Source organism: Staurois parvus, unplaced genomic scaffold (assembly GCF_062004578.1).
Source record: "Staurois parvus isolate SC_StPar_1 unplaced genomic scaffold, SC_StPar_1.0 ptg001770l, whole genome shotgun sequence".
Lineage (NCBI taxonomy): Eukaryota > Metazoa > Chordata > Amphibia > Anura > Ranidae > Staurois > Staurois parvus.
The window spans coordinates 28,360-39,709 of NW_028319566.1; the positions used below are offsets into that span (position 1 = coordinate 28,360).

The 11,350-nt window shown below is 57.9% G+C and overlaps 1 protein-coding gene across 1 annotated transcript; it reads left to right on the forward strand.

Moving 5' to 3' along the window:
* Positions 1 to 833: 833 nt before the first annotated feature.
* LOC149434335 (KH homology domain-containing protein 4-like) lies at positions 834 to 11,096 on the forward strand. The gene is made up of 7 exons (XM_089663809.1): positions 834 to 959; positions 1,431 to 1,713; positions 5,624 to 5,752; positions 7,476 to 7,558; positions 9,019 to 9,071; positions 9,211 to 9,374; positions 10,881 to 11,096. Exons 1-7 carry the CDS (start codon positions 931 to 933, stop codon positions 11,094 to 11,096), a joined length of 957 nt encoding a protein of 318 aa, XP_089519935.1. The 5' UTR covers positions 834 to 930.
* Positions 11,097 to 11,350: the final 254 nt, after the last annotated feature.

Below are 11,350 nucleotides of genomic sequence, written 5' to 3' on the forward strand. Positions count from 1 at the left end.
CCTAGAGAATAAATTGGTGGTTTTTGCGATTCTTTTTCCTGATTCGGAACAAGATAAACCGCACGTGTCTAGGAACAGAAACTGAGAGGAAGTGTAAATTGTTACAGTTGTCACCAGAACAGGAAGTGAGGGGAAATCTCCCAATGGGGACACCCGTGTCTGATGCTGTATTCAGGCAGGTTTATGTATGGGTGGAGCAAGGATGTGATTGGATGATTATGGGTGGAGCCAGGATGTGATTGGTGATTGTGGGTAGAACAGGGATGTGACAGAATCGATGTGGGTGGAGCCAGGATGTGATTGGTTCATTATGGGCAGAGCCGGGGTGTGATTAGCTGATTGTGGGCAGAGCCAGGATGTGATTGGATGATTGTGGGTGGAGCAAGTATGTAATAGGCTAATTTATGGGAGAAGCCGTGATGTGTTTAGATGAGTGTGGGTGGAGCCAGGATGTGATTGGATGATAGTGGGCGGAGGCGGTATGTAATTGGATGATTGTGGGCGGAGCCGGGATGTGATTGGATGATTGTGGGCGGAGCCGGGATTTGAAGACACTTCTTGCAGATATCGGGTTCAGTTATGGGCGGAGACAATGATTGTAGCCTGGGACTGGAGTGGAGGGATCGGGCGATGACGTATATAGAAGGTATATGGAGGCGGAGTCGAGCTCGGGGTCTTGCACAGGAGGGCGGTCCCGCAAGACACACCCCGGGTGGGCGATCACCTTGGCTCTCATGCAGGTGGGAGTGGTGTAGGATCGGGGTGGGAGTGGTTTAGGCCGGGCGGGCTCAGTAGGCTGAGCTTTGCGGCACTCTCTGGCTGGGCGGCTTCCCGGCTCCTCCCATGGAGGAGGGGGGGCGTGGACCGGACGTCCGGACGCGTTGACGTCACCGGACGGACGCAGGAGAAGCGGAGAGCTGTGCGGTCGCCATGTCAGCGATGAGCGCGCAGGCTGGCGGGTGAGAGGCCGGGGAGCGACCCCCCCCCCCGTGTGGGGTGTACAGGGAAGCGGGTGCTGTATGTTGGGGTACACGGGGGGGGGAGGGGACAGTGTCGGGGGATTATTAGGCTGGGAGGACGGGAAGCCCCATATGGGCTCTGCTTAGCGCCCCCGCCCCCCCACCATGTGACAACTGTGGGCCAATCACTGAGCGCTCTCCCTGCAACGTGCCCCCCTCCATACCCGGAAGTACAAGGATTGGGAGTGGGGGATGGAGAAGAGGGGTTATAGTCATCCTGTTGCATTGTCCTGTATGTCTTCTCTATGGTATGGAGGACCCAGACTGCTCCCCCTCCCCCCATCGGTGACCCTCTCTCTGATCTCTCCACCCTGGGGTCACACACTCTGCAATTCTGGTGCCCGGCTTCGTTCTAATCCGGATTCTTTTACTCTGAGCCCTACCTCCTTTTTTTTTTTTTCCTCTTTCCAGACGAAGAAGCAAGTGGGATCAGCCAGGCCCGGCGTCGGCAGCGCTCCTCCTCCCCGGAGTGATGCCCGTCATTCCCCCCATGGCCAACATCTATGCCCCCGCCGGTCCGATCAGTGCAACCATGTTCGTGCCCCCCATCGAGGAGAAGGCGGTGAGCGGTGCGGGGGAGGTGGTCAGTGCTCCCTCGGGGGCTCTGGACGCAGCCGCCGCCGTGGCCGCCAAGATTAACGCCATGCTGATGGCCAAAGGAAAGATCAAACCTTCGCAGAGCACCCCGGATAAGGTAAGGAGCCCCTTCCCCCCCCCCCCCCCCCCAGGGACGTGGTCCGGACCCCCCTCCCCCCCCCCTCCCCCCCCCCCCAGGGACGCGGTCCGGGATGCCTCCCCTCTGGCCGCGCACGCCCGGTAGGTGGGATGCCTCCCCTCTGGCCGCGCACGCCGGGTAGGTGGGATGCCTCCCCTCTGGCCGCGCACGCCGGGTAGGTGGGATGCCTCCCCTCTGGCCGCGCACGCCGGGTAGGTGGGATGCCTCCCCTCTGGCCGCGCACGCCGGGTAGGTGGGATGCCTCCCCTCTGGCCGCGCACGCCGGGTAGGTGGGATGCCTCCCCTCTGGCCGCGCACGCCCGGTAGGTGGGATGCCTCCCCTCTGGCCGCGCACGCCCGGTAGGTGGGATGCCTCCCCTCTGGCCGCGCACGCCCGGTAGGTGGGATGCCTCCCCTCTGGCCGCGCACGCCCGGTAGGTGGGATGCCTCCCCTCTGGCCGCGCACGCCGGGTAGGTGGGATGCCTCCCCTCTGGCCGCGCACGCCGGGTAGGTGGGATGCCTCCCCTCTGGCCGCGCACGCCGGGTAGGTGGGATGCCTCCCCTCTGGCCGCGCACGCCGGGTAGGTGGGATGCCTCCCCTCTGGCCGCGCACGCCGGGTAGGTGGGATGCCTCCCCTCTGGCCGCGCATCCTTTTTGATAGGTTGGAAGTTTCTCCTCTCTGAGCATGCCCAGTAGTTCGGACCCCCCATTGCTCTCTGCTCATGCTCACTGGGAAGACGCTATGAATAGTAATGAAGCCGCAAAGCTTCTGACATCACCTGGGATCAGCCATTTGTATGGTAGATAAACACAAAACAGAACTGGTGTCGGCATCACGGAGACGGCGGGGTCACCAGAATAGGAAGTGGGGAGTAAGAGGAATAGGAATCGGAACGGTTTTAGTTTCCATCCTATTCAGTGACTGATGCCGATTTGTTGGATTATATTACGAGTGATGGGTCAGAAGGAGGGGGCGGCGCCGTCAGGAGAAGGAGGCGGGGCTCACCACATCCATCTATAACCCAGAGAGGAGCGGCCACCTTCACAGCTGAGCTGCAGCCACCTATAAACCAGTATATAATGCAGCCGGACTGGTTTTACTGGAAAGGTCATCCCCGGGTTGATTCTTTACCAGCTTCAGTTTCTCTTGCTGGGAGGACTGGGGAGATTTGGGGAAATCATGCTCCGCCCACTCAGGGTGGTGCCGCGGTGGATAAGCGTTGGGGGTGTGGCGGTGACCGCACTGTTGCAGCTCACTGGGGCTTCTGGTCAGACTGGTCACAGGCCTTTCCCTTACTGCTCTGCACAGGCTGTCAATGGGGAAAATTTCCAGTGATTTTATATACAAAGACTTAGAATTCGGAGATAATGGGGGGCGTCTCGTAATAATCACACATCAGAAATATAACTCCTCTGGGGGGGCCACAAACCAACTTAAACTGATGACTAGAATACTCCCAGCTTACCGTTGACACCTGTGGGACCCCTCTAGAACAGGGGCCTCCAAACACTTGGTGTCAGTGGGAGGAACAGTGCCCAATTGTTGGCGTTGGGTGGGAGCAACAAGGGCCCCATCGTTGGCGTCGGGTGGGAGCAACAAGGGCCCCATCATTGGCGTCGGGTGGGAGCAACCAAGGGCCCCATCGTTGGCGTCGGGTGGGAGCAAACAAGGGCCCCATCGTTGGCGTCGGGTGGGAGCAACCAAGGGCCCCATCGTTGGCGTCGGGTGGGAGCAACCAAGGGCCCCATCGTTGGCGTCGGGTGGGAGCAACCAAGGGCCCCATCGTTGGCGTCGGGTGGGAGCAACCAAGGGCCCCATCGTTGGCGTCGGGTGGGAGCAAACAAGGGCCCCATCGTTGGCGTCGGGTGGGAGCAAACAAGGGCCCCATCGTTGGCGTCGGGTGGGAGCAGCCAAGGGCCCCATCGTTGGCGTCGGGTGGGAGCAGCCAAGGGCCCCATCGTTGGCGTCGGGTGGGAGCAGCCAAGGGCCCCATCGTTGGCGTCGGGTGGGAGCAGCCAAGGGCCCCATCGTTGGCGTCGGGTGGGAGCAGCCAAGGGCCCCATCGTTGGCGTCGGGTGGGAGCAGCCAAGGGCCCCATCGTTGGCGTCGGGTGGGAGCAGCCAAGGGCCCCATCGTTGGCGTCGGGTGGGAGCAGCCAAGGGCCCCATCGTTGGCGTCGGGTGGGAGCAGCCAAGGGCCCCATCGTTGGCGTCGGGTGGGAGCAGCCAAGGGCCCCATCGTTGGCGTCCGGGTGGGAGCAGCCAAGGGCCCCATCGTTGGCGTCCGGGTGGGAGCAGCCAAGGGCCCCATCGTTGGCGTCCGGGTGGGAGCAGCCAAGGGCCCCATCGTTGGCGTCCGGGTGGGAGCAGCCGAGGGCCCCATCGTTGGCGTCCGGGTGGGAGCAGCCGAGGGCCCCATCGTTGGCGTCCGGGTGGGAGCAGCCGAGGGCCCCATCGTTGGCGTCCGGGTGGGAGCAGCCGAGGGCCCCATCGTTGGCGTCCGGGTGGGAGCAGCCGAGGGCCCCATCGTTGGCGTCCGGGTGGGAGCAGCCGAGGGCCCCATCGTTGGCGTCCGGGTGGGAGCAGCCGAGGGCCCCATCGTTGGCGTCCGGGTGGGAGCAGCCGAGGGCCCCATCGTTGGCGTCCGGGTGGGAGCAGCCGAGGGCCCCATCGTTGGCGTCCGGGTGGGAGCAGCCGAGGGCCCCATCGTTGGCGTCCGGGTGGGAGCAGCCGAGGGCCCCATCGTTGGCGTCCGGGTGGGAGCAGCCGAGGGCCCCATCGTTGGCGTCCGGGTGGGAGCAGCCGAGGGCCCCATCGTTGGCGTCCGGGTGGGAGCAGCCGAGGGCCCCATCGTTGGCGTCCGGGTGGGAGCAGCCGAGGGCCCCATCGTTGGCGTCCGGGTGGGAGCAGCCGAGGGCCCCATCGTTGGCGTCCGGGTGGGAGCAGCCGAGGGCCCCATCGTTGGCGTCCGGGTGGGAGCAGCCAAGGGCCCCATCGTTGGCGTCCGGGTGGGAGCAGCCAAGGGCCCCATCGTTGGCGTCCGGGTGGGAGCAGCCAAGGGCCCCATCGTTGGCGTCCGGGTGGGAGCAGCCAAGGGCCCCATCGTTGGCGTCCGGGTGGGAGCAGCCAAGGGCCCCATCGTTGGCGTCCGGGTGGGAGCAGCCAAGGGCCCCATCGTTGGCGTCCGGGTGGGAGCAGCCAAGGGCCCCATCGTTGGCGTCCGGGTGGGAGCAGCCAAGGGCCCCATCGTTGGCGTCCGGGTGGGAGCAGCCAAGGGCCCCATCGTTGGCGTCCGGGTGGGAGCAGCCAAGGGCCCCATCGTTGGCGTCGGGTGGGAGCAGCCAAGGGGCCCATCGTCTGAGTCGGGGGGTATAATGCCTTTTTTTATCAGAGAAGAATAGTACTCCAAGGGCAGATTAGGATAAGCAAAGGGCCAAGTTTGGAGGCCGCAGCTCTAGAAGCCACTTGTTTCCAAGGCCCCATGCCCAGCAGCTCCCCTTCTACAGCTGAATATATGCCAAGTGTTCTCTGCTTGGACAGTTGAGAGCCTAACATTGCCGCGCTCTTCTACATCCAATCACAACGCTTTGCATTCATTTAGAGAATGCAAAGCATTCAATGAATGGTGGCCGTGGCCAGTGGCCCGACCTCCTGTGCTCACATATAGCAGGGCAGTCGCTCAGCGTGGGACTCGGAGGCCAGTGGAGATCTCTGGAGTAGCGGTGTCTTCTTCAGCTATTCCCAGCTGCATCATCCAGGTGACGGGTCCGTAGAGGAGGAAAAGGCTCTGAAGGGGAGGGGAGTTCTGAAGGGGGGGGAGTTGGGGCTAATTTTGTAGTTTTTGTTGCTTTTTTGTTTAATTCTCGTTGCCCAATGTGTCCTTGCAGGTCCAGATCCCAGGCAAACCTGCCTCGGGTACCAAAAGCAAAGATGACCTGGTGGTGGCTGAAGTGGAGATCAACGATGTGCCTCTGACGTGCCGGAACCTGTTAACGAGGGGACAGACCCAGGACGAGGTTGGTGTTCTCAGCCGCTGGAGGGCCACCAAGTCAGGAAATAATTGTTGAGCGAGTCAGGCATGTTCGACCCGATGATTACATTGGAAAGCCCGGATCACGCTTCTCACTGGGGTTGGATAGAATAGGACATCCCTGTGTTGTAGGGCATCGGGGGGGTCTTGGGGGGAGGGGGACACGTTGTCCAAAATCTGGTGCTATTTTCATGTTCTGGATCAGGGGTCTCCAAACTTTTCAAACAAAGGGATAATTTACTGTCCTTCAGATTGGGGGGGGGGGGCAGATTGTGGCAAGTGGGAGTAGAAAATGTCCTGGGACCAGCATCAATGAGGGTTTGTGGTCAGTAGGATGAGGAGTAGTGCCCAATCAATGGAAGAAATGGTGCACCATTGTTGATGTCTGTAGGAGTAGTGCCTCGTTTCATTGGGAAGGGTAGCGCCTCGTTTCATTGGGAAGGGTAGCGCCTCGTTTCATTGGGAAGGGTAGCGCCTCGTTTCATTGGGAAGGGTAGCGCCTCGTTTCATTGGGAAGGGTAGCGCCTCGTTTCATTGGGAAGGGTAGCGCCTCGTTTCATTGGGAAGGGTAGCGCCTCGTTTCATTGGGAAGGGTAGCGCCTCGTTTCATTGGGAAGGGTAGCGCCTCGTTTCATTGGGAAGGGTAGCGCCCCGTTTCATTGGGAAGGGTAGCGCCCCGTTTCATTGGGAAGGGTAGCGCCCCGTTTCATTGGGAAGGGTAGCGCCCCGTTTCATTGGGAAGGGTAGCGCCCCGTTTCATTGGGAAGGGTAGCGCCCCGTTTCATTGGGAAGGGTAGCGCCCCGTTTCATTGGGAAGGGTAGCGCCCCGTTTCATTGGGAAGGGTAGCGCCCCGTTTCATTGGGAAGGGTAGCGCCCCGTTTCATTGGGAAGGGTAGCGCCCCGTTTCATTGGGAAGGGTAGCGCCCCGTTTCATTGGGAAGGGTAGCGCCTCGTTTCATTGGGAAGGGTAGCGCCTCGTTTCATTGGGAAGGGTAGCGCCTCGTTTCATTGGGAAGGGTAGCGCCTCGTTTCATTGGGAAGGGTAGCGCCTCGTTTCATTGGGAAGGGTAGCGCCTCGTTTCATTGGGAAGGGTAGCGCCTCGTTTCATTGGGAAGGGTATCGCCTCGTTTCATTGGGAAGGGTAGCGCCTCGTTTCATTGGGAAGGGTAGCGCCTCGTTTCATTGGGAAGGGTAGCGCCTCGTTTCATTGGGAATGGTAGCGCCTCGTTTCATTGGGAGGGGTAGCGCCTCGTATCATTGGGAGGGGTAGCGCCTCGTATCATTGGGAGGGGTAGCGCCTCGTATCATTGGGAGGGGTAGCGCCTCGTATCATTGGGAGGGGTAGCGCCTCGTATCATTGGGAGGGGTAGCGCCTCGTATCATTGGGAGGGGTAGCGCCTCGTTTCATTGGGAGGGGTAGCGCCTCGTTTCATTGGGAGGGGTAGCGCCTCGTTTCATTGGGAGGGGTAGCGCCTCGTTTCATTGGGAGGGGTAGCGCCTCGTTTCATTGGGAGGGGTAGCGCCTCGTTTCATTGGGAGGGGTAGCGCCTCGTTTCATTGGGAGGGGTAGCGCCCCGTTCCACTGGGAGGGGGTAGCGCCCCAAGGGCCGGATATAGGCTAGCAATGGGCCACGTGTGGCCCTCGGGCCGCAGTTTAGAGATCCCTTTTCTGGATAAATATTGCAGTTTGCATTTTATGTCCTACAGATCAGTCGGCTGAGCGGGGCAGCGGTGTCCACACGTGGGCGGTACATGATGACGCCAGAGGAAAAAGCCAAAGTGGGCCCTAGGTATGTCTGAAGATGGCGTGTTGTCTACTGAGCGCTCGGCATGATTGGGGGGGGGGGGGGTTAGATGCCGTCACAGTGGGACATTTCTCTGTTTTCTATGTAAGTCGTCTGTTGAGACAGGTACAGGTTGCTTCTTCAGCATTAGCCCTTTCGCTGCCAGAGCCATTTTTGCATTTTTTTGCACACGTTTAAAAAAAAAAAAATAATAATAATTTTCGGCCTGAGGATGACACAAAACCCCCAAATATATTCTCTAAAAGCAGACATCCTAGAGCAGGGGTGTCAAACTGGCGGCCCTCCAGCTTTTGTAAAACTACAAGTCCCATCATGCCTCTGCCTTTGGGATTCACGCTTGTAACTGTCAGTTTTGAAATGCCTCATGGGACTTGTAGTTCGGCAACAGCTGGAGGGCGGCCAGTTTGACACTCGTGCCCTAGAGAATAAAATGGTGGTAGTTCCAAATTTTGTCATTCGATATTACTGCAAAGGTCTAGGAAATGCAAAATTTCAGTAAAAAACTAAAGTGAAATTTAGGGCAAACAAACGCAATAAATGACTGAAATTTGTGATAAAATATAAAAGATGAGATAGCGTCGAGTAAATAGATACCCAACATGTCAAACCTAAGTGTTACTAAACCCCGGACCCCGCGTTCACTATATCCGGTCTCCCCGTACCCTGCATGTTCACTATGTCCGCTCTCCCGGACCCTGCATTCACTTTATCCGCTCTCCTGGACCCTGCATGTTCACTATGTCCGCTCTCCCTGGACCCCGCATTCACTATATCCGCTCTCCCCCGTACCCCCGCGTTCACTATGTCCGCTCTCCCGGACCCTGCATTCACTTTATCCGCTCTCCCGGACCCTGCATGTTCACTATGTCCGCTCTCCCCGTACCCCGCATTCACTATATCCGCTGTCCCCGTACCCCCGCGTTCGCTATGTCCGCTGTCCCCGGGGCCCCCGCGTTCGCTATGTCCGCTGTCCCCGGGGCCCCCGCGTTCGCTATGTCCGCTGTCCCCGGGGCCCCCGCGTTCGCTATGTCCGCTGTCCCCGGGGCCCCCGCGTTCGCTATGTCCGCTGTCCCCGGGGCCCCCGCGTTCGCTATGTCCGCTGTCCCCGGGGCCCCCGCGTTCGCTATGTCCGCTGTCCCCGGGGCCCCCGCGTTCGCTATGTCCGCTGTCCCCGGGGCCCCCACGTTCGCTATATGTGCTCTCCCCTTACCCTGCATGTGCGGACCAATTCAGAGCAGCCTGTTGGTGCTGACGGGAGAGATCTGTGTTTTACATACAGACCTCTCCCCTGTCCCTTGGTGATCGTCGGGTGCCGGCATGGCATCTCTGGCTGGGACCCGGTGATCCACATCTGGCGGCATGGGTGGGGTGGTGCGCCCCCTCCCCGGTAGTGAGTGTGTATATTTAATGTCACATCTTTGACATGTTGTTGGTCACTTTCACAGCGATCGGCCGCTTTATCTTCACGTCCAAGGCCAGACGAGGGAACTTGTTGACCGTAAGTGGACACTCGTTTGTTTGTAGTTTTGTCTGTGGTGAGACACGGAAGGCAGTGCGTGTCACGGTGCACGAAACCTTGCCGTGGCTGAGATTGTCAGGAAAGCAAACGTGAAGTGACCACCTCTTGCTGCCCACAGGAGCTGTGAACCGAATCAAGGAAATTATCACCAACGGAGTGGTGAAAGCAGCCACGGGCTCCAGCCCCACGTTCAATGGAGCCACTGTGACGGTCTATCACCAGCCGGCTCCTGTCACCCCTGTGGCACCCTTACCTCCAAGCAAGCCTCAGTTCCAGTCAGGGGTAGGTGTCTTTTTAATAATTTTTTTACATTTTTTTTTATAAAAGTGAAAACGGAGTTCCACCTGGGAAAAAAAAGTCAGCAGCTACAAAAACTTTAGCTGCTGACTTTTATAATACAGCCACACACCTGTCCCGGGGTCCAGCTAAAATTACATTCTAGTGTAAAGGGGTCCTAAATTTAGAGAGAGGTTAAGGCTTCATGTGCACAAGCAGCTCCTAAACTCGAGGATCCGAATACGCGATGACGTCATGGACTATACGCGATGACGTCATGGACTATACGCGATGACGTCATGGACTCTACCCGACATATTTCATCATAATTGACCCTCTCTGGGGCTTAGTAATGCATGCACTGTTTGAATTGCATAGTACAAAAGTACCGTGCGATCCAGTGTGGGCAAACGCTGGGATTGCAATCTGCGTTTTGGGGTGTTAACTTTACACTGACCCCCGCAGATTGCAAGGGCGGTGGGACTAGAATGCAGTGCGGGAGGTCACAGACGAACGCGACTTTCTCAGCTTACATTCTAGTGTAAAAGGGTCCTAAATTTAGAGAGAGGGTAAGGCTTCATGTCCACGAGCAGCTCCTAAACTCGAGGATCTAAATACGTGATGACGTCAAGGACTCCACCCTACGTATTTCGTCATAATTGACCACCTCTGGGGATTAGTGATGCATGCACTATTTAAATGGCATGATATCAAAGTACCATGCGATCCAGGTGTGGGCAAAACACGCTGGGATTGCGATCTGCACTTTGGGGCTTTTTTTTAACTTTGCACTGACCCCCGCAGATTGCAAGGGCGGTGGGACTAGAATGCAGTGCGGGAGGTCACAGAGGAACGCGACTTTCCCACCTTACACTCTATTGTAAAAGGGTCCTAAATTTAGAGAGAGGGTAAGGCTTCATATGCACGAGCAGCTCCTAAATTCGAGGATCCGAATACGTGATGACGTCATGGACTCTACCCAACGCATTTCGTCATAATTGACCTTCTCTGGGGCTTAGTAATGTGTGCACTATTTGAACTGCATAGTACAAAAGTACCATGCAATCCAGTGTGGGCAAACGCTGGGATTGCAATCTGCGTTTTGGGGTGTTAATTTTACACTGACACCCGTAGATTGCAAGGGCGGTTGGACTAGAATGCAGTACGGGAGGTCACAGGGGAACGCTGCTTTCCCACCTTACATTCTAGTGTAAAGGGGTCCTAAATGGGTAAGGCTTCATGCCCACGAGCAGCTCCTAAACTCGAGGATTCAAATACGCGATGACGTCATGGACTCTACCCGACGCATTTCGTCATAATTGACCACCTCTGAGGCTTAGTAAGCAATGCACTATTTGAATTGCATGGTACGAAAGTATCTGCGGTTTCTGCGACTTGCGTTTTTCACGCGGTCTGGGTAGGCTCGAGTACATGGAGCCTAAAGTTGCTTTTACGTTGTTGTCGCGGTGATTTTATTGGTGTCTTATGAATTGTTTGCTGTCACCTCCTCAGATGCACTATGTACAGGACAAGTTATTTGTGGGCTTGGAGCACGCCATAGCCACGTTTAACGTGAAGGAGAAAGTGGAAGGACCCGGCTGTTCTTATCTCCAGCACATCCAGACGGAGACCGGAGCCAAGGTGTTCCTCCGAGGGAAAGGTTCCGGCTGCATCGAGCCCGCGTCTGGTCGGGAAGCCTTCGAGCCCATGTATATTTATATCAGGTGAGCGACTCTGAGTCCACCTTGTCACTCTTAACCACCTCCCGTCCTGTCCGGTCCATGTATATAAACGGACTGACGGTGGCAGTGCAGGGTCGGGTGGCCGTTTATAAAACTGCCTCCCTGGGAGCGCACAGCAGCACGATCCAGTGCGGACACAGAGGAACACCGATCGCTGTAATGGGACCTCTTTGTGAGGTCCCGATCATGTGATCACTGATTGGCCAATCGGTGATCACATGCAGAGTAGTAAGCAAGATG